Raw genomic sequence first — 22,713 nt, forward strand, 5'->3', positions numbered from 1 at the left:
CATACCTGTAACATTTATTTCAACATAGCCAGTTCAAAAGATGTTCACATATTTTGCTTAAAAAAAGGTCACTTACTACTTTTGAAGAAAGTTTCTGTTGAATGTTCTCTTCTTTAACATTTCCATTTTCATTTAGTTCTCGAAATCCATCTTCATCCTGAAATAGTTTTGCATTTCAAATAAAAACAGTTCAAAGAAATAAACTTAAACTTTTTATAATGCTTATAGAATAATGAGAAATGGGGTAGTATCTTTTTTAGTACTAATATTAAACTATTAAAAGTATTAAGCACAGCTAATTTAGTTATTCAAGAATCAAGAATAGGGGTATATCTACACATGTTCATCCTTTGGATTTCTTCATCTACTGTTCAATTTTTATGAATAATTCTACCCTGATATGATAGGGTAATAGAAAAGAAATTCAAAAAGGATCCTATTACCTTTCAGATAATTTGGAAAAAATTTAAATCTTAATATAAAGTTCATTCATATATTCCCTGTCCTGCATTATTTACATACCTGTCAGAGTTAAAAGTTAAAAAAATAAAAAAAGGTAAGTTTGGAACCAATCATATGGTTAAATGCAAATTACAAATCTGCCACATCTACTGTTCTTGATAGAATAATTACAATGCACTCTCTAATCTTTTAGGTCAATTACCAAGCTTATCTAATATAATACTCATCTCTAGCCTCTGGACTCAAACACATTTCTCAGCTTAATCCTAATCTATTAATCTATTTTATAGAAACTATTACCCAGCAAAAATGATTTACTCAAATGAGTGACCTGGAATGTTGTTCAGCATCGTGACACAACCAAATCCTACTCGTTCTTTTAAATATATTTCAAATGTTTTTCCTACCCTGGCCCAAGTTCAAGGGGACTTGTCTCTCCTTTCAACCCAACCGCACTCAAGCAAACATTTAGGAGTGTACATGTTTACATTCTCTACTATAAAGCAACCTCCATAAGGGTAGTATGTTTATTCACTATAATGGATCATTCAGAGTACCTTATTTTTACACATACAAATAGGCCTCCAACTAGATGAATAAACAACAGAAATACTGCAATTAGAATACAAACTTCCTGCCTGTTAGAGAAAGTAAAATAACTATTTTTCTTCCTTCTTCAAGACTCTCCTAACTAGCAGCACAAATTAACTAGACTGAAGTATTCAAATCCAAAAAATTTGACAAAAAGACTGAAAAACAATAACAAAAACTATGGAAAAAGTTTTATACTAGGTGAAATCCACATAAAATCAAGTTCTACCTTCACATGTTATCTCAAAAAGAAGAATACTCATGCAAAATTTATAAAAGTAAAATTAATGAAGTGAATGTTAGACTACACAGGGTGGGGCAAAGTTAGGTTTACAGTTGCACATATGGAAAATAATACAATAATACAAGAATAACCTGCTTTACCTACTTACAACTGTAAATCTACATTGCTCAACGCTGTATATAGCCTAGACAAAAAAAAAGTCTATACTGAAAAGTAATCTATAATCTAACAGTCACATGTTAAGACATAAAAGGTATTATAATAGAAGAAAAATAATTTTGTAATGGGAACATCTGCTATAACAGATTACAAAAAGTGTGAAAAAATACCTCAAAATATAATGACTCAGAATTTGGGTCACTTCTGTGAGACTGACTGGGGTTTAACTGCTTATTGTCTTGTCTCTTTTGCAAATTCTGTCTTCTTTCTGAAGAAGTACTATGTTGTCGGCATCTGAATCCAACCTAAGTAAACGACAGGGAAAAAACCATCTTACTATCTTTCAGTAAATGTTTTATTGAAGTATAACATATAGAAAAGTACACCGAAGTGTACAACTCAATGATATTTTCATAAAAGTGCATAACTTATTATTAGAGGTTAAAAGTTTTGAGAAATAAGGTCATTATAGGGAAAATATGAAAACGTGATGATGCACGTCACTATCCCCCAATATATGAACATTTACATCAGCCTTATTCAGAATAGCCGAAAACTGGAAACCACCTGGATATCCTTCACTGGGAAAAAATGAAACTCACTGTGGCACATCCATCCTATGAAAACAGAAGTCAGTCACAGAAAGGAATGAACTCTGGATATATCTAACAACCTGGGTAACTCTAGCGAACCATGCAAGTGAAAGAAAGGCAATCTTAAAGGGACTGTATGAACTCATTTATACGACATTCGTTTTTAAAAAAGATTTATTTGTTTTTAAAGAAAAGAAAGGGGAGGGAGAAAGAGGGAGAGAAACATCAATCGGTTGCCTCTCATATGCCCCCAACCAGGAATCTGGACTGGGAATCAAACTGGCAACCTTTTGATTTGCAGGATGATGCTCAACCCGCTGAGCCACACCAGTCAGGGCTATACAACATTCTTGAAATGACAAAATTATAGCAAGGGGAAACATATTAGTGGATTCTAGGGGTTAAGGAGAGGCGGTGGGGTTGGGGAAAGGAAGGAAATGTGACTATAAAAGGGCAACATAAGGGATCCTTGCCGTGATGAATCTGCTCTGTATCTTGACTGTATCAATGTCAATGTCTGGGTTGTGATATTATTAATCTCGGATTTTAAAAAGTCTTCCAACATTAGTCTATAAAAACACAGAACCCTCGCTGGTATGGCTCAGTGGATTGAGCACCAGCCTGCAAACCAAATGGTCATTGGTTTGATTCCCAGTCAGGGCACATGCCTGGGTTGCAGGCCAGGTCCCTGGTTGGGGGCATGCAAGAGGCAACCACAAATTGATGTTTCTCTCCCTCTCTTTCTCTCTTCCTTCCCCTCTCTCTAAAAATAAATTAATAAAATAAAATAAAATAAAAACACACAGCAGTAATAGAATAGAAAAAGAAATTAAAAATAAACAGCAGAATATACAAGTGAATATTTGATTTCTGAACGTCATTTTAAGCCTAAAAATAATCAGAAATTGCAAAAGGGATAATATTTTGACTTAAAAGATTCTGCATATCAAAAGTGAAACAAATACATGCTTAAAAAATATATAACAAAGCATCCTAAGCAGGAAAGAGCAGGAGTATAAGGGGACTAAATGGTAATGGAAAAAAAATTAATAAAGATTAAATTTTAAAAATACTCATTAAATTGAACACTTAAAAAAATAAAGAGGCCACACTTAATTCTAAAAAGAACAAAACAAAACAAACACTTTGTACATTTGTCTCCAAGTCTTTTGGAATGGAGAGTTACAAAAGAAACACAAATTAACATATTCATTGTGTTTTTTTTTCTGGTTCTTTTACCATTTCTCACCAGTTCTGAGGTAGAGAAAATGTTTTTCCGAATCAGTATTATTCCTCTCCAATGGGCTACTGATACTAAAAGTAACAGTACTGAGGCTACAAACTGGCAGGTCTAGCAGATCCAATTTCAATGTACAATTTCAGTAGTTAACATTTTATACATATTGTTTAATCTCTTTTGTTATTAATCAAATAAAACTAGACTGTCTCACAAGCCTGCTATAATCCACTCATTTCTGCAACAACCGCAGGGAAGAGTGCATTATTCCACTGGTTTTCCTGACACCCTGAAGTCAGGGTACATCTAAAGTACACTTCATTTTAGGAGCAAAAGCAGGCAAGTACTTGGTCTACTTAATCTGATACTAACTTACTCTTATTTCAGTTCACCCACAGATCTATTCATATAACATTCATTCCTGGACTAGATTTAAGGAAACCAGGAAATCTTTCTAAAAGTTGAAAAGGAAAAATACTGACTAATATACAACCGCAATTTCATAGGCAACCAATGCAGGAAGACAGTTACTGGAAGTTTGTGACAGTATGTAACTTGCTCTGCCCTACTGCAGCTAGACCTTGCTATCCCCCACCGCCATCCCCAAGATCAGGAAGCTGCCCAATCTGGCCACGTTACAGAGAGGCAAGCACCATGCCAGCCCTGCAACAGGCAGTGCAGCTCGCAGTGTTCACAGTTGAGGAGAGTCCAGTGGACAAGGCTGGAGTCCTGAGTTCAGAAGTCAGTATTTAAGGCATTAAAAGACTTATATGGATAAGTCAGCAAGTGAAGCAGGACTGAAGAGTATTCTATTTTACAATTATGATATATCCAAATATACTTCTTAAATAAAAAAAAAGTAGAAAACGGTCCAATATGTGGCCATATGTATACGCCATCTACTTTCAACATTTTGCCATTTTATTTCATTATTTAAATAATAATTTTACTGGCTAAGCCATTTTAAAGTTACAAATATATTTTACTTTTAAGTAATCCAATATGCATCTCTAAAAATTAAGGACACCAGCCTTCAAAACCATTATACCATTTATAATAATTCACATCACACTAATCAAATTTGTCCAATCTAATTCAAATTACCTGTGAATTATTTCTTTGTTCAGTCTGCCTCCCACCTCTAGAAAATGTCTGATTTTTTTCCATCCAAGGTTTTTTCTGAGTTGCCTGGCAAGTTACATTGGACCAATTTACACCACCTGTAACAAATGAAATTTAAAATATGATTTACTTATATAAGATGCCAAAACTAAATTGCTCCTTAACTTTATGTGTTAAAATTCAGTCACAATAAATGTATTAGTGGAAATTTTTCTATAAACTTTAAATAGTATTCCAGTTCTAAGTGATATAAGCATCACATGCAGAATACCTCTGGTTAGCATTTTTTCAATTTTATCAGCAAGACTGTACTTTCCTATTTAACTTGAATCTCTTTGGAAGATTTCTAATTTTTTGCAACATAAGCAAGCTTCATGTTTCAAAGCGAAATTCTGACATGGACAAAGAAGTATAGCAAAAACACTATGCAGAAAAATAAGTACCTGCACATACAGATGATTCCACATGCTAAAAATAGAAACAAAAACGACAATTATTTTCCACTTCGAAAATCAATACCATATAACTTGCAAATATTTCATAATCTAGAGTAGTGTGAAAGATGCTTATAAATGATCTTAGAAAAAACATACTTCCCCATAAATGAGTATTTTTCATATTAATAAAATATACAAAATGTTTGTAACCATCCTATTGCTATAGGAATTGTTACTGAAAATAGATACTTAAGCTTTAGCAGAAGAAACAAGAATAACACTGACATGGATAACCAATAACGAAATCAGAGCAATGTTACATACATTCATGGTGCCAGAATCAGTTCGCAAAGCCCCTGCTGCGGGCTGGTTGTTGCTGTGTTTTGGACTGCAGTAGCCACTATCACTGTCAATGTCAGCTTCACTAGCACCCTGCTCGCTAGAGGATTCGGCAGTAGGGTGGGATGCTCTCCTCCTCCTGCCTTTGGACTTCCAGAGCATTGTGGCAGAGCTCTCTGAGAGAGACTTGTTAGCGATGTCTGACGGGAAATCTACAAGGCAAGGAAAGTGTGACAGCTCCTTGCTGAGGGTCACGGTAATCGATTCTGGTTAAGTTATCATTAAGACTGTAAGACAATAAAGACATCCAACTTTGTAAATGGTGAGAACTTTTTGAAAAGATCATCAAAAGGTAAGATATTCCTGACAAGCTGGTTTATAACATGTGTTTATTATGAAGAGAATAAAGTATTAGGATAATTAAATTATTAAAACAAACCCCTATTACCCATTTAAGAAAGAGAACATCAGCAATCCTCTAAGGTCCACCACATGCCCCCTCCACCACTGCATCCTCTTCCTCCCTCAGAGGTACCTCTATTTTGAATTGTGTTTATTAATCTCTCACTTTTTAAAACATATTTACCACAAATTTTTGTATCCCTAAAACATAATGATGTAATATTGCAATTTTAACTTTATAAAAATAAAATAGTACTGTCTGTATTATTTTGTCACTTGCTCCCCATCCCACCATCCCCTCAACACTGGGTTGAGATTCTGATGCATGTGACTGTAATCCGTTGATGCCACTGGAATCTAGGATGCCTGTGCATGGCCATACAACGATGTGCTTCTCCTTCGTACCACCGATGGGACACTTGAGTTGCTGGGGCTTTTGTTATTATTAAAAACAATAATGCCATTAACATTCTCACACAGACGAATATATATGTGTGGATATGAAAGTTTCTCTACGGTGAATACTTCTGGGCCTAAGAGATACATATATTCAACTTTACCTGGTAATGCCAAATCATTTTCAAAAGTGGTTAAAACATTTTTCACTCCAACAGCAGGATATAAACATCCCCCTGATTCACATATTCACCAAATACTTGATACTGGGCTATAATTTTTGCAAATTGTTTTGTATTAAAAAATAGCTTACTCACTATCAGTTTTAATTTGTATTTTCCTGCTTAAAAAAGAAGTTGAGATCTTTACGGATGCTTTTTAGCCACTAATGTTTTCCCTTCTGAGTTATTTTTTAATTTTACTTTGGGATTGCTTGACTTCTGCCTATTATTCTGAGTTGACTTTTTCTTATTTCTGCTTTTCACAAACTGTAATCACAAGACAGTTTTAAAAAATAAAAGTCTAATAATCTCCTACAAACACAACAAATTGTAAATTTTCTTTTCCCCCACATTTCCACCCATAGATAACTTTTATACAGCCTCAATATAATTTTGAGTTGTGCTGTTTAATATTATGTATATGCTCTTCATAATTACAATGTAAGAAGGCTCTATATTATTCCATTGAGCAAATATCCTGACCTTCTCTCAACTTTTCAGCTGCTACTGGACATTGGGAAGTTTTTAGTGTTTTTGTGGTTCCTTTTTTCTACAGGGGGGAGATTCTTTTTGGATACATTCACAGGAGACAATAGGGTCAAAGGAAAAAAACCCTATAGTTCTGTCAAATTGTTTCAGCCCCTTGGCATTGTGCCCCAGGAGCCCTGAGGGAAAGGGGGCATCACTTTCTTATCCATTCCTATGAATTATTTACATGTCCTAATACTAATTCTTCTTCAGTTATATGCACAGTAAAAGTCTTTCCCAAGTTTGTAGTTTGTTCTTTCACTCACTTTTGATAAACAGAATTCTGAATATTACTAATAGTTCCTGCCCTGTAATCATAAAGATATCTGCCTATATTTTCTTCTGCATGTGGTTTTCCCATTTAAGTCCTTAATCCACCTGGAATAGATCTGCATGGGATACAAGTTAAGAACCTGGAATGCTATTTCCGACATTTCTCATATGCGAGAATGTGTTTCCACACATACGTAAGTCTGTTTTGGGGCTGTTTCGCTTAATTTTTGTATACTGCATTTTTTATACTATACTTTTGTATAAGCCAGTAAGAATTAAAATGGCTCACTAGGTGTTGATATCTAGAGAAAAAATTATTTTCCGGGGATGTCTTGGCTCTTCTTAGACCAGTAACTGCTCTATTTTATAATTAGTTTGTCAAGTACCGCAATAACTTCTATTGTAATTTTGATTGGAACTGCACTGAATCTACAGACTAACTTAGGGAAAAAATTAATTTGCAATATCAGATTGTCCCGCGCAAACCTAATATTTCTATTTTTTAATGTTCTTTAATAAAATTAGTTTCCTGCATAAATGTCTTGTACATCTTATATAAGGTTCATTACTAGAACCTATATTTTAGTTGCTATTGTAAATGGAATCTTTTCTTAATTTTGTTTATTGGTAGCACACTTAAATGCAATAAAATACAATTCACTTTTATATATTATATCTAGTCAACTTACTAAACTCCTATTAATAAAAGCTTGTGTTCAAGAGTAAAAATCTGTTACAAATTCCTTTATAGTATTTCATTCTACCTGATATATACCAATTAATACTAAGAAAATAGAAACTAAAGAATAAAAACACAGGTAGAATGTACAATCCTCAGATTCTGAAAACCAACTAAAGAACAGGAATATAAGTAAAAGATAAAATCTACTCAAATTATACCTTCATCTTTTCATTTCCTAACTCTTAAACTTCAGAAGGCTGATTTTGTGGTCACAATGATTAAACTAAAGAATAAAGAAGTACACATACTTTTCAAAAGCAGTCCCAGAGTTGAAAGCACATACAAATAGGCCACTATGATTAGGAACAACCAAAACACAGAAAACTCTGTAATACACTACATTGTGATTCTCTTCCTTAGCCACCCCAAGCATTTGCCAGTCTGTTAATCTCACTGCTTTATGCCATACAAACCACACAATGACTGTACTGTCAGCAATATTTTTTTAACTGATTAGCAGACCTTTTCTTGCTCTTAATGTATCTAAGCAGTCATCACAGGATAACTGAATAGAAATCCAAAAGAAAAGATACATCCCAAAGGAAAGAATGTGTCACCCAATTCATTTTAAGCCAGATCACATTTGAGTGGAGACTGCAGAGGTGTAAAAAGCAAATGTGCCTTTAAACAGATCTAACTCTTGGCCTTGGATCATTAAAAAAGACTTTTTATTTATTTTTTTACTAGGGTCAGTGACAATGGGTGTGAGGTGATAGACATCTATCTACTCTATAGCTATTAGGCAGAATTTTATGATATAAATTGGAAAATAGCTAGAATATTGTAAGATCATTAATTCTTATATATTACCAGGAAAAGCTTTTTTATTTAATGCTTATACCATTCCCTAAAAAACTTTACTTGCTTGAACTCACAGGTTCAGTTCAGATCTATGCTACAATATGCACTGGGAACTTGCTAATTCTTTCTAAGAAAGTATTATAGGATGTTAGAATGTTTTATAAAGGGTTTTAATCGTTATAAAAACATGTACAATCATGATTTCTACCAAAATGACACCCTCATATTTCTACAATTTCTGAAAAATTCCATATCTGATTTCTAAAGCACTCCACTACTTTGTAAGGAAACCTTAAACTCTGCTCAAAATTGTGCATGAGGCAGCAAGCAAGTTGAAAGAACCTGAAGGACATGGACTGTTTTATCCTTCCTAGAGAATTTCAACCAAGTGGTAGGATAAAAGGAAGGATGCAAGTCTAGAATCATGAGAAGTGGTATAATCCACCATTATAAAGTCAATGCACGACAAGAGATAACAACCAATGATGTACATTGTATATAAGAACACCCGCCTTACCGGTTTGCTGTGAAGCATCTACGAGCAGCACGATTTTTGATCGATGATCAGGACCTGCTGCATTTGTCTCCTTCTGAGTAGCTACATTTTTCACCTGCGGCCTTTTGCTTTTTATGGGCTGTTGTGAAAGCTGTTGCTGATTTAAGTTTAAAAAAAAGTAAGATTCTACCCAATGTATTAAACATTATAAAACACACATCCACTATACAATATACCTAAATGTATGCTCCAAATTAGTGGCTCCCAACTCATGGGGAAACAGGGTTACTGTGTTACAATTTCATGAAATTACCTGCAGCCAATCATAAGAGGCTAAATAAGGTATTAAACACACATTTTAAACATTGTATTTCAAATAACCATTAACAGTACTACAAATAAAATATGAATTCATTTTTAATTGCTACTCGCATTTTTAATTTTTTCAATCAATTAACAAATTATAGGCGTATAATCATGTCATGTAAGGGATTGTAAATTTTTATTTAAAAGGGCAGTAACTTATTCAAAGGCTAAATTTTGGTTTCATGATAGGAATGAAGTATAAAGAAATTTCTGCTTTGGAGTTTACAAATAAAATATTAAAACAGATCTTTTCTTCATTTATAATATTAGTATTTATCACTAATCACAATTTACACAATGAAACTCTGAATTTAACTTTCTAAATTCAAATGCTGGGAATGATGTTTCTTTAACATCTGAAAGTTATATACTACTATCTTATTCCCAGTACTTATTTTTCACTTTCAGAGGTCCGAAAAAACTTCCCTTGACCCAGGGTGTTCCCATGAATGAAGAGTAAAAGCCTTTCAGAACAACCTCTGCAGCTTGTTTGTATTTTAATTTGTGAAGTATGACAGAAGACAGCAAAGGCCTTTCACTGAAGAAGTGGGCTAATGGAATTTAGGAAAGCACCAACTCCTTGATGATAGAGATGTAAGATGCGTCAAAGAGGTAACTCTGTCTTTTATTAGCTCATGGTGCTGAGAAGAAAGATGATTTTTCGTATTTGCTTTGATAGTAAGGTCTCAATAGAAGAGCAACCTTTTGAATAACAAAGTGGTATTCCTCCTAGACACTCATAGGTTAAAAACCATAAAGTTGAAGAGATTTAATGAATCACAGAAGTTCTTTTCCATAACTATCTCCGGCTAATTTCTGAAGACTAAAATATCCTGAAATGCATTAGCCATTCAACACTGCTAGCAAGGGATCCATACTAAGCACTTCCTAATACTGGCAGCATTATGCAATTTTTATCACTAAATTAACTTGGAAATATTTGTGCAATGTGTTTATATAAAACTCTTTGAAGGAACTTGGAAAAGACTATAAATCATATCACCAATTAGAATGAGGAAAATAAATTATTTTATAAATATACTCTTAACTATTTTATAATAGTGAACAAAATGTTTTATAGTAAATTCAGCATAAAAGGCTAATCAATACAAGTAGCAGATCACTTTCACTATTATTAACAACAGAAACATCAAACATAAACGCCAATCAAAATCAGTCACTTACTTTTGGTACCACTGGTCCTCTGTTACTGTTTCTGCTTCGATGACTGGACAATGGAAAGACTTGTCCAAGCTGATTTGGACGTTCAGTGCATTCTGTGGTTATAGTATTTACAGTATTTGCAGCTTGAAAGGTGTTGGAATAAGGTATAGGAAAAGGATGATAGAAACCCATAACTTGGGCACATGGTGCTGGCATCAGCTGATAATACGTATACTCTGTAGAAACAGGTGGCTGGGCAGATATAATGGGGTAGGCAAGGTATGGTCCAGCTGGGTTTGGATTGGGCTGTTGCCATCGTATATCATTGTTATATAATGGAAACTGTCTGTAAAACCAAATCAAAAGAGAGAACAATTCTATCGACAATTCTAAAAGTAATGCTAAAGCAAAATCTCAACTCATTTTATTTTTTTTATCCTCACCTGAGGACATTTTTCATTGTTTTTTACAAACAGGAAGGGAGATAGAGGAAAAGAAAGAGAAACATCAATGTGAAAGAGAAAGGTTGGTTGGTTGCCTCCTGCACATGCCCAAACCGGGGGTCATAGGCACCCAGATCAGGGATCGAGCCCGCAACCTAGACATACACTTTGACTGTGAATTGAACCCACAACCCTTTGGTTACAGGATGATACTCCAACCAAGCCACACTGGCCATGGCTCAACTCATTTTAATAAAAGAAAATACAGAATAGTGGCTTCATAATAATTCTGAAAAATGAGATAAAATTATGATCTTAAAAATTTCTTTGCTATAGAGATTATTATGTATATGTAATAACAATTATAGTATAAAGGAATTCAATCTGATAGTTTTTACTGCATTTCAAAATTTTAAAAGTACATACCATTCTTATCTGTAACTATCCCTTCAACATCCTCAAGATATTTCTACCTACAAGTTAAACACCTACCTGCTGGATCTGCCAACAGTCCTAAGTTCCCATCCAATGCTAGTAACTATGACAGCCTTCTGCAAAGAGCAGGGTAAGGTGATCATTGTGTAAGGTGATCATTACAAAGGGTGATTGGATTCCTCCACATCTCATTCTTTAGCTCAGTCCCAGGACCTCCTACTCCTCTCCCATACTCCTACAAACACTTGGCCAAGTCCAGCTCTTTTCCTGGCTTCCATCCTTGGCAATGGAAGCAGGCTTCAGGTCCAAAGGAAAGAAGAGAAGAAAAGGCAAGCCTGTCCACAGCCATCTTATTCCTAGCATTGGCTTCTAGTGCAGTCCCTATGAGGCACCAGCAAGATTCCTGTCTCAGCAGTCCTTCTCACAGAAGGCTGCTGCTGACGAATGAGGGTTATGGGGAACTGGAGCGTAGAGCTTTCCTCACTACTCCTATGACAAAGCAAAATGGAAAAATGTTCAATGCCATAATTCTAAAAATATTTTAAAATAATCTGCTAGCTGGCTTATTCATGAATTCTCAAAGATTACTTGGTAAGGTAAGAAAAATTAAAGTTACCATACTATACACACTTGGCCATTTTGTCAAATACAAAAATACTACTATTAAATTTAGTTTATAAATCACTTTGGATGCAGTCCATATAGCGCTAAGATTTTTAATTGGGATGGATCCCTTAACTTCTACTATTTGTCCAATCCCCAAAACTATTAAGAGTTTCAGGTTACAGGTTGCTCAGCCACCAAAAAGGATGAATTCTGAGCCTGAGTGATGACGAACATGATGCAAGTGTCCCTTCCTGGAACACTATCCAACAAGAAAAAGAAATGAGGTCTCAAGTCATGAAAAGATATGCAAGAATCTTAAATGCATATTGCTGAGTGAAGAAGCCAATCTGAAAAGGCTACACACCATATGATTCCAACCATGTCACACTGTGGAAAAGGCAAAACCACTGGGGGACAGTAAAATGATCAGTGGTCTCAAGGGGTCAGGGGAGAGGAGAGAAAAGTAGGTGGAGCACAGAAAATTTTTAGGACAATGGAACTATTCTGTGTGATACTGTAACAGTGGATACATGTCATTACACATTTGTGCAAATCCACGGGATATACAAAGTGATATACCAGAGTAATCTTCTGGAGAGTGGGCCCCTTGTAGTACAGGCCTCCCCAGCTAGGTGAGTGTTCTAGGATTCCATATGTATCAGTGCACCAGCTGGCATTGTTGTGACAGGCTGCATTTGGCTTCAGTTAATGTTTTTGGAAACTCTTTAAACACGTTTGACCATTTCATGGTGGACTATTTACAAGTGCGCCTGCCCACACAGAGCCTAGTGTTCAGCAGTTTTTGACCAAAAACAGTAGGACCCCCATGACCTACCCTAGTCCTCAAAAGGAAATGTTTTGCCAATGTAGAAGAGGTCAAACAAAAAATGACAGAAGCACTAAAAGGCGTCAAAATCAACGAGTTCAAAAATGTTTACGAGCAGGGGGAATATCATCTTGATAGGTGTATTGCATCAAATGGAGAGTACTTTGAAGGTGACTGAATTTAAACATGTAAGGATACACAATTTTTTATAAATAAATTCTGATTTTTGTTTGGGTCTCCCCTGGTACAACACCAAGAGTGAACCTTAATGTGGTCTACCAACTTTAGCCAATAATGTATCAATTTTGGTTAATCGGTTGTAACAAATGTACCTCACTCAACCAAGATGTTAATAATAGAGGAAACTCCGGGGGGGGGGGGGTTGTAGAGGAGGTCATGGGAATTTGGTTATTATATGCTCAATTTTCTGTAAATTGAAAACTTCCCTAAAAAAATAACACCTATTCATTTCTTTTAAGTTTCATATTATTAACTTGAATATTTAATTTCTGAAAAACTTGCTTAGTGGTCTGGTATCTCATACACCCAGAATTTCTCAAAGAATGTGCCTTGGCACACACTTGGGTGTCACAATGGGTTATAGACATGCAGAAATATTGATTGCCTTAGCCCTCACAGGCAGTTGGACAGAGGCCTAATCTACTTATTCCATGGTGTTAGAGAAGTACAGTTTTCTGTGTGATGTAATTTTAAAGAGTCTGAAATGACTTTTATACAGCAATAAAATGAAATACACCAACAAAGCGCTAGTCAGCAAGCCAATCTAAGCAGGGTTAGAAAGTCTATCGTGACTATCACAAGTTATATCCTAGTAGTTAACTAGGTCACACATTACCCAAATTGTAAGCATTTTGCTCAATCACTCTGGAGACTATAGCATAGAAGCTAAATTTAGAACTAGAATCAGAGTTCAGAGTTATGTGCTAACTAAGCATAAAAACTTCAAAGTTAAGGACTATACCCTGGCATTTTCTTCTTATGCTAGACTACCTTAGCAATTATGATCAGATGCCTAATCTCAAAAAGGGGTTTCTGTTTACCTCTTTCAAAGTAATTCCTCTCTTTAAGTCAATTTATTTCAAACAAATTTTAATCATAAGAGATATATCCAAAGAACTCTACATCCTTTTAAAAGTGAGAAAATAAACCATTATAATAAATTTCAAAATTCCACATCATTTGATTTTATTTACTCTTTAAAAAGAGAAATGGTTCATACTTACATTTTATAAAAGGAAAAAATTAATTAGTACGCTTTGTCAACTTTTATACTTCCAACCCCTTTCTCCCCCAACTAAAAAAGAAAATAATAAAGAAATTACCTATTGGACTGGTTTTCCTGTACAAATGGATAACAAGTAATCAAGTAACTGGGAATTGGAGTTGGTTCTGCACCAGAGGCATTTCCGTTATCATTTGGGAGTGCCATAGGGATCATAAATGTATCAGGATTCTTCTTCTGGGGAATAAATGGTTCCACCTCAGCTGACAGCTTGACATTCTTCAAAGTGAAAGTAAAACACATTATTAACAAATGAGCAAAACACTTCAATAATATAAATTCACCATATAACAATATGAGTTGGTTTTTACAAACAGTAGTTGGATCTCTTTTCAGTATTCACAAAACATCCAAAGGAACATGACAAATTAAAATAATTACATATGTTTAGACGAAGTCATGAAATAAAACAGGGAAAAAAACTTACCAAAGGTTACTACACTTCTATGAAATGTCTTACGTAATCAAAGCTGTTAAAACAATCAAAAGTATAAGGAAATCAGTCATACCTCAGAGTCCAAAAATAAAATTGGTGGTAAGAAATCTAGCTCTTCAGATGTAACAATGTGTTTGTAACTAATTTTGTTATTGGAGAAAATCATTAAACAGTATTCTAAAGGAAAACTGTTTGCTTGAATAGTCTAAAATAAAGTCTATTTCTGTCCATTTCAGGAAATTACATTAGTATGGTTAAATTAAAAAGAAAGAAAATGTCTAAGATGAATTGGGGGCAGGGGGAGGACATAAGGGAGAGAAAACTTCTGGTTCACACTTAAACTAGGGAAAAAATAAGCACTTTAGTTTCCCAGGCGACAAACTGAGCAAACCAAAATAATTCAGAATATGTACTCCATTTTAATTTATTTTGTATCTTTTTTAAAAATTGATTTTAAGAAACAGAGAGGAAAGGTGGGAAGGAGGGAGAGGGAAACACCAATTTGCTGTTCTACTTATTTATGCAGTCACTGGTTGATTCTTGTATACACTGTACCCAGGGATCAAGGCTGCAACCTTGGCGTATCAGGTTGACGCTCTACCAACTGAGCTACCCAGCCTGGGCCTAGTTTTGTATCTTTTCTTATAACAAATCTAGGGATTTAAAAGACATTAAAAAAAAAAACAAAAACTGAAGTATTTAAGGATACACATAAGAGTAACAAAACTCTTAAGAAAAGTAAAATCCACATACCGGGACAGGAATTACTATTAGAAAAGAGGGCGCTGTGATTGGGAGGAGATTCCTGGGCAGCTTCAGGGGTGCCCTAACCAAGGTGACAAAGTGTGTGCCTTATAATTCATTTAGCTGTATATTGGTTTTAGGCAGTTTTCTTTCTGCATCTGTTATATTTATAACAACAAATTTTTTAAATGTAATCATTAAAAGGAACTCTTCTCCAACAAACACACTAGGGCGGCATTTATTAGAAGCTTTCACCAAGGCATAGTTCTCAGAATAAATTTTATGTATGTTTCTCAGAAAAAACTTCAGGAACAAATCCAATAAAATCTAAAGACAAGACTTGATATGCTCAATAGATAGCCTTATTCAGAGAAGTTTTCCTCTGAAATGATTCCACTGTAAATTCATGAATGCTTGTAAAAAGGGAGAGGGAGATGATAATCTGAACTACTGTATATAGCAGTATTAATTCACTATCCTTCCTCCCATTTGATTTAACTCTGAATTCTTCTTTTATCTGAAGTTGATGTAATAACTGCACTAACAATTATCTGTGAACTAAACTGTTTCTTGAATTTCGACACGGAAAGCAAAAACTTCAAATATTAATAGAATAAGTCAGTAATTTTCACTGTGATGGTCATTAAAACACTAAACTTATCTATATAAGGCATAAAATAACCTAATAAATGTTTCCCCAATTAGGAAAAAAAGCTTATCTGCAACAATAATAGTTCCAAATAATGAAAATTTAAATTGCACTTTATACTAAAAACATAACTTTTAGGATTTTTAAAAGTCAAAAAGTCCTTCTGAATATATGAGAACTCTGAACAGTTTTATAAATCTGGACAAGAAGATATTAGGATATGTTTTAAAGCAAGGAATATGGTTACACCAAGTTTTCTGTATCATGTGAAAAAAAGAATATTAATGTAATTATGAAGAATTAACCCTGGCTGGTGTAGCTCAGTGGATTAGGCACCGGCCTGTGAACCAAAAGGTTGCTGGTTCAATTCCTGGTCAGGGCACATGCCCACATTGCAGGCCAGATCCCCAAGTGGGAGTGTGCAAGAGGCAGCCCATCAATCGATATTTCTTTCCCTCTTTCTCCTTCCTCCCTCTGTCTAAAAATAAATAAATACTTTTTTAAAAAAGAAAAATTTAAATAGCACTTTTCTTGACACCCCCCCTCAAAAAATACCAAGTCATAATTACTTTTGTAACAACAAATTCAAATTCTTGCTGAAGTCAAAATTTGCAAGTTTTTTAATACTTAGTTTCACCTATACTTTTACTTAAAGAGGTTTAGGAACTTAGGGAAGTCACTGTTCTAAAAGTGTCATGCATAAATTAAAACTAATGTTTACAAATACACACTATACAGGGGTGGGCAAAAATAGGTTAATAATAAATAATGCAATAATGAATAAATAAATAATAATACAATAATAAACTGTTTCATGTACTCAAAACTGAAAACCTACTTTTGCCCACTCCTCTATACCCTTAAAGTTTGCATTGATTTCTATTCTAAGTGCAATTCTAGATATCAGAGTTCAACAATAAAATTCACAAACACTAAAATGATCCTTTGTGTTCAGAAAGAAAGAGAAGCTGCTGTATAGTCAACAGCTGTACAAACAGAAGATGTCACCAGCAGGGACAGGCTGGCAAAGTTTCCCCTGTAGTTACAACTCTGTATGGTTTTAAAAGTTGTTTATTATGACTTCAGGGTCTTCAGTATCATACATCAAAGTGCAGCATCTGCTGATCTTAGACCTGAAGAGTAATGTTAAGATTCCAAACTATTCTTAAAATGTCACAAAATAAAGCCCATATAAGTAATATGTTAAGTAAGCAACAGATTTTGGCACTATTTCAATAATATTAGTATAAAAATCAAATAAAAATCTCTTACGCTGTGGAAAACAAAAACGTTATGAGAAAATTAAGACTAGTTACTTCATATAATAAATATTCTTCCATTTGAATTCGGTGTTTATAGTCTCTCTACCTTTGCCAATATCTTTTTTTTTAGAAATAAGAAATTTTATAGCATGAACTTGTCTTCTTAAAAAAATATATATATATATATATATGTCTACACTACAGAGAAAAAAATTGCTGTGCTATTTGCTTTAAAAAGCTACATAGTGAAATTATCTTTCTCTTTCAGATATTTCAGAATTTTCCAAATTAATTAAAAAATCATAATAATCCCAGAAACATGTATTTGAAAAGTTCCACACTAATTAAAATTTTGCATATATTAAAACAAATGTCAATAATAAAATCTCTTTGATGTGAATATTCTAAAAAACCCCAGAATTTATTCGAACATGAAACTCTAAAATTCTTGTTTAAAAGAATTTTCATTAAACAAATACATTCAGATCACTGAAAGCCTATATAATTCAATAAATATGCTTTGAACACATATTCTGGAATGAGCACTGTAGTAATGTGCAAACATTACTACTAAGCTCATACCAGCAGGAAATGTACACTAAACTGCTCCAAGATAGAACCTCCAGAAGAGGGCGAATAATTTTCCCAGATTAAGCAACAAAAAAATGACACCCACTTAATATCAAAACTGAACTGGACATAGTAAGGCACTCTCTCACAGTGAAATTCCAATATGTACCACACATCTACAGAAAAAATATGACCATGGAAACCCTCCACATTCCATTTTAAGGTAGAAATATGATATATCAAATATTAAGATATTCTATTTCTCATGGCCAAAGATACAATAAATGTCTGCTGAATGAAAAAAAAAACTTAATGCTTAAGAGATACCTGCTGGCTTATTGGAATGGCTTATACTGAAAATAAACCACTTGCCAAAATAAACTGCAGCAGTTATACATATGTTTTCCAAGACTTTAGAAAATGTTGAGGAAAAAAAAATCGAAGTATTAAACTTAGGCCCTGGCCCCCACTTGCTTTACTATCCAGTCATTTATCCCTTTCTTAAAACAGACTGCATCTAATATATGAAAGGGTGAGCCATGGGCATGGACTTGGGGAGGGGATTGTCGGGGAAGGAGGGTGCTGGGCGGAGGGGAGCAAAGGGGAAAAAATTGGAACTATTGTAACAATATAACCAATAAAATATACTTAAAAAAAAAAAAAACAGACTGCATCTAATCCTGTTAAAATCTGATGATGCTTTTCTAAAAAAAATTTCTAAATTTAATATTAGTTTTTGGATTATCTACTTTATTAATTTTTAAATTTATTTTCTCTTTTGCTTTTGTAGGGTATTCCCCCATAATTTCTTGCGTTTGATGCTTAAGATTTTTATTTTATTTTAAAAATGTTTAACAATGAAAGTATTTATCACTATGCATTTGCCTCAGAGGATAGCTTCAGCCACATCCCATAGGTTTTCACACATAGTATGTTATTACCTTTTCAATAACACGTTGTTCTACTTTTTAAATTCCTCTTCGAATTAAGGGTTTAGGGAAAAAAATTTCCAAATGGCATTTTCACTAAATGAGGATTATTTATTGCTTTTTTTAATTATAAAAGTATTATTTGAAAAATCTGTTAAGACAAATCATTAAGCTTATATTCATAAGGCAAACTACATATATTATGTATCATATTATACAGTGACTTATTTAGAATACATTTAGTTACAGTGCTGATACTATTTGAAGTTTATACATTATTTAAAGGAAAAATCATAAGATAATTTTGTATATTTATTGGTAAACAGCACTTTGTGTGAAGTAATACCTATTTGTTACACGTTTGCTTTAAAAAAATTAAAGATATTAGTGGTCAAAAATTTTCTAAATTCTTTAAAAATAAGAGTCCATGTTAACATACTAAAAATTAAGCCAATGTTTACAACATTTTTTGATAAAACAAAAGAGGCCTTAAATCTCAAGTGTTCTGTCACTTCTAAGGCCATTGTTTTGTTCTTTAAAAATCTCAAAACACTGTCCTAAATTTCCTAAAAATAGAAACACTAAAGCCAGTATAAACAAGATTAACTCCAGGACTTATTCTTCACATCCCTTTACACCAGCTTTTTTTAAGGACAAAAAAAATGTATTATACCAAGTCATATCTGTTCTTAGAACATCTAATTTTGGCAGTTAAAATAAGCTTTTTATTTAAAACAGTCTTGCTAAAAGAGAATATTCCCGAAATTCTCTTCTGGTTATAAGATTCTTTCACATAGTCATTATTGCAGTTTAGATTATTATCTAGCATGTATTCCTAGTAATTTAATTTTTATAATCCTGATCAACATTTATAATCTTGACCAAATACATACAATTTATCCTTTTAACCAAAGATTTTATATCTTTTAAAAGAGGTAATCCAAGAATAGTGATATGAATACCTTCAGGCAAAACACACTAAAAATTTTTTTAAAGTTACACTGTGTAATATACACCAGGGATTTCAATCAGGTTAAGGTGAAATGCAGAAAGTCTGTATTAACTACTTAAAAAACAAAAAAAAACCCAAAACCTAACTTATTAATTGCTAACCACTTCAATATTATAGTAAGTTATAATGCTGTAGGCATTCCCAGAAATTCTGAATATAAACCAACACTGGTTTAAAATGAAAAAACAAATGTTTTTGTGAGGAAAAAATGAAAATTTCACACATTATCACATATATTTTTCATAACTTTTACCTATCAAAATTCACTTCATTAGTAAAAACATGAAAGTATATTCCTAATAAACTGGGAAAGCCAATACATTAGTCTGGTATAGTGGAAAGAATTGGTAACTCCACCAAATTGAGAAATCTCAGTTCTAACCCCAATCTGCCATCAAGTCAATGGTTCTTACCCTTTTTTCAATGCTGGATCCCTTTGAGAATATTATGACAATAACAGTCTTGTCCCAGAAAACTGCTAATATAAAATGAAGCTCCAGCTTTATTTTAACTGGATTAACTCCCTACAGCATGAACTAGGCAAAGTAGCAACATTTTTTGGATCTCAGTTTCTTGTATGTGTGAAAGAAAGACAAGGTGCTGTTTCATCAACTCATTTGAAATTTTTCTCTTATTTGAGATTAGGCTAGGGAAGAGGCAGGAGGTACTGGGGGGGGGGGGATTCTTCAAAGGAAAACTACATTTTAAAAACTTCTTAAATTTCTACAGGACTTTAAATAGGTTGTGGACTTGGAAAACAGGATGAAAGAGCAAGAGGCTCTTCTAGTTCAAGTAATTTGTTCACAGCACTTGCTGTTAAGATAATCACACACAGGTTACCATCTAAATGGCTAATTACATTTCCTCTAAGATGAAAGGAACCATAAGTGTATAGATGGTAGCTTTGCCTGTTATAGTTCCGGCTTCATGGTAAAGGACCAAAATGTTTAACCCTTTCATTAGAGACATGTATACAAGAAAATCATTCAAGAAAATTTTCTATTCACTTGTCAGGTTTTGAACTCTCAGGCATTTTAAATACATACCCTAAAATTTTGTTTTTCATTACATTGGATATAGGTTTTATATAGAATACTCTGGGTAACAGGAAAGCCTGTATATATTTACTAAGAGGCTCCAATCAATTTTGCTTTGGTGAATACATGTACTGTTTCATAAACTTATTTGTGCTTTCAGAGTCATATCCACATAAAGCTATTTTTATAATTAAAACTTTTGTAGAAACAAATATACACAGCTAGGAAACTGTGCTCTGCCTGCTGAAAGAGCCCAATTTCAAAATCAAAACTGGCTCCGGCTAGCAACACATAATTAATCATACAGAGGAATTTGGGAAATCCTGTCTCATTTAATAAGGTGCTAAAATTTATAAAATAATTAAGCAAATCACTAATCTCTCCTTTTCCTTAATCTGTTACCCTAGGTCATTACTGGACAAGGCCTTCAACTGAAGATGGGAAGGGAGGGTAAAAAAAAAAACTTCGACCTCATCAAACTTACGTCACTTCACAGAGGTTCCAAGAATGGAAAACACTTGAACTTTTTTTTTTGGGGGGGGGGGATAAAACATTATCTTAAGATTATCTTTTACGTTGTGATGATAACGTAAAATCTCTGATTTCCAGCACGTACTAGCATGGATAATAAGAAACTTGGTGCAATTAAAAAACAAAATAGAACACTAATGGGACTACTTTGTGAATACGAAAACGCGATCGGAAATTAATTCATTCTTTGGGCGCTACACTTAAGACAGAAGCTTAATTTTCAGAAGTCACTAATTTTTGCAAAAAGGTAGAAGGGCAAGGGAAAACGGTAGTATTTCATATCTTAAAGGGAACACCTCTGAAAAGACACTGTAAAAACAACGCTTCGCTCAATGGAACGTAGACCTAAAAAGTCCATAACCTCTTCCTCTGCAGTTATCACACATTCTGACAGTCTCTCTGGGAAAGAAGCCCTCAAAAGCCTTTCCACCTGGAAAACACATTCCAGAACTGAAGAATATAGGGTGGGGGTGGGGTCACTGGAAGTTACACACCGAGCCAGGGAGGAGCGGCAAAAGCGAGTCCCCAGCCTGGGGTGAGGGCTGCTAACCCGGGATGAAAAACGTTCCCATGCCCGAAGCGGCATCTGGAACAATGCAGGAGAGAGGGGTGCGTCCAGGCTCCCGGGTGAGGCAGGTCTGCGCCCTCTGCAACCCGAGGGCTCTGACCGTCTGGGCCCGCGTCGGAGACTAGGGCCGCCTGCGAGGAAGCAACGACCCCCCCCCCCCCCCCCCCCCCGCTCAGCCCCCGCCCGTACCTGGTCTGCTGGGGCTCGGTCCATGGCGCCTGCAGCCGCAACGGCCCGCTCAGTCGGTTTGGAGAACGCCTCGGGCCGCTTTCTCCATGGCCCCCCGCTCAGGTCTCGACTCGGGTCCGGACCTCCGCCCCTGGGTGGCTGGCACCAACTCAGAGTCCGGCTACGCCACTGGCCGAGGAGAAGGCTCCAGCTTCAGGAGATGGAGGAGGCGGTGGCACCCTCGGGGAGGGATCATCTGGGACGGAAGCCGAGAAGAGCCCAATTGAACGGGAGGCGTAGCCGGAAATGGCGGCACGCAGGAGGACAAGGAGCAGGAGGCCGCAGAGAGGGGCAGTGGGCGGAGCCACTGCTGGGGGCACGAGCTGGCTCACCTGGGGGCTGAGGCCAGGTGCACAGTCTTAGCAGCAGGTGTCCTTGCCACGCTGCACTTCGCATGGGACTTAACTGTCCCTGTGGACTGTTAAACTGAAGGGGTACCGGGCCACTTGGGACCCAGTACACCCGGGCTCCAGTCTTCAACGACCCGAGAGACCACGTCATTATCCCAAACCACCTCTTAGTGAAGTTGTAAGAGTTTTTATCTGCACGCTGGACAATGAT

The 22,713-nt window shown here is 35.0% G+C and overlaps 1 protein-coding gene across 1 annotated transcript in view; it reads right to left on the minus strand.

Annotated features, from left to right (window-relative positions):
* SECISBP2L (SECIS binding protein 2 like) overlaps window positions 1-22,335 on the minus strand; it is a 46,411-nt gene extending 24,076 nt beyond the window's left edge. Inside the window, exons 1-9 of the mRNA XM_090270575.1 lie at window positions 22,114-22,335; window positions 14,227-14,405; window positions 10,595-10,919; window positions 9,065-9,200; window positions 5,170-5,396; window positions 4,852-4,876; window positions 4,391-4,506; window positions 1,627-1,761; window positions 77-157 (exon numbers count right to left, since the gene is read on the minus strand). Of these exons, the coding sequence (XP_090126701.1) occupies window positions 77-157; window positions 1,627-1,761; window positions 4,391-4,506; window positions 4,852-4,876; window positions 5,170-5,396; window positions 9,065-9,200; window positions 10,595-10,919; window positions 14,227-14,405; window positions 22,114-22,137 (1,248 nt within the window). The 5' untranslated portion in view covers window positions 22,138-22,335. The remainder of the gene's footprint in view (window positions 1-76; window positions 158-1,626; window positions 1,762-4,390; window positions 4,507-4,851; window positions 4,877-5,169; window positions 5,397-9,064; window positions 9,201-10,594; window positions 10,920-14,226; window positions 14,406-22,113) is intronic.
* Between the last annotated feature and the right edge of the window lie 378 nt (window positions 22,336-22,713).

This window comes from Furipterus horrens, unplaced genomic scaffold (assembly GCF_987537825.1).
Source record: "Furipterus horrens unplaced genomic scaffold, mFurHor1.1.pri manual_scaffold_3, whole genome shotgun sequence".
NCBI lineage: Eukaryota > Metazoa > Chordata > Mammalia > Chiroptera > Furipteridae > Furipterus > Furipterus horrens.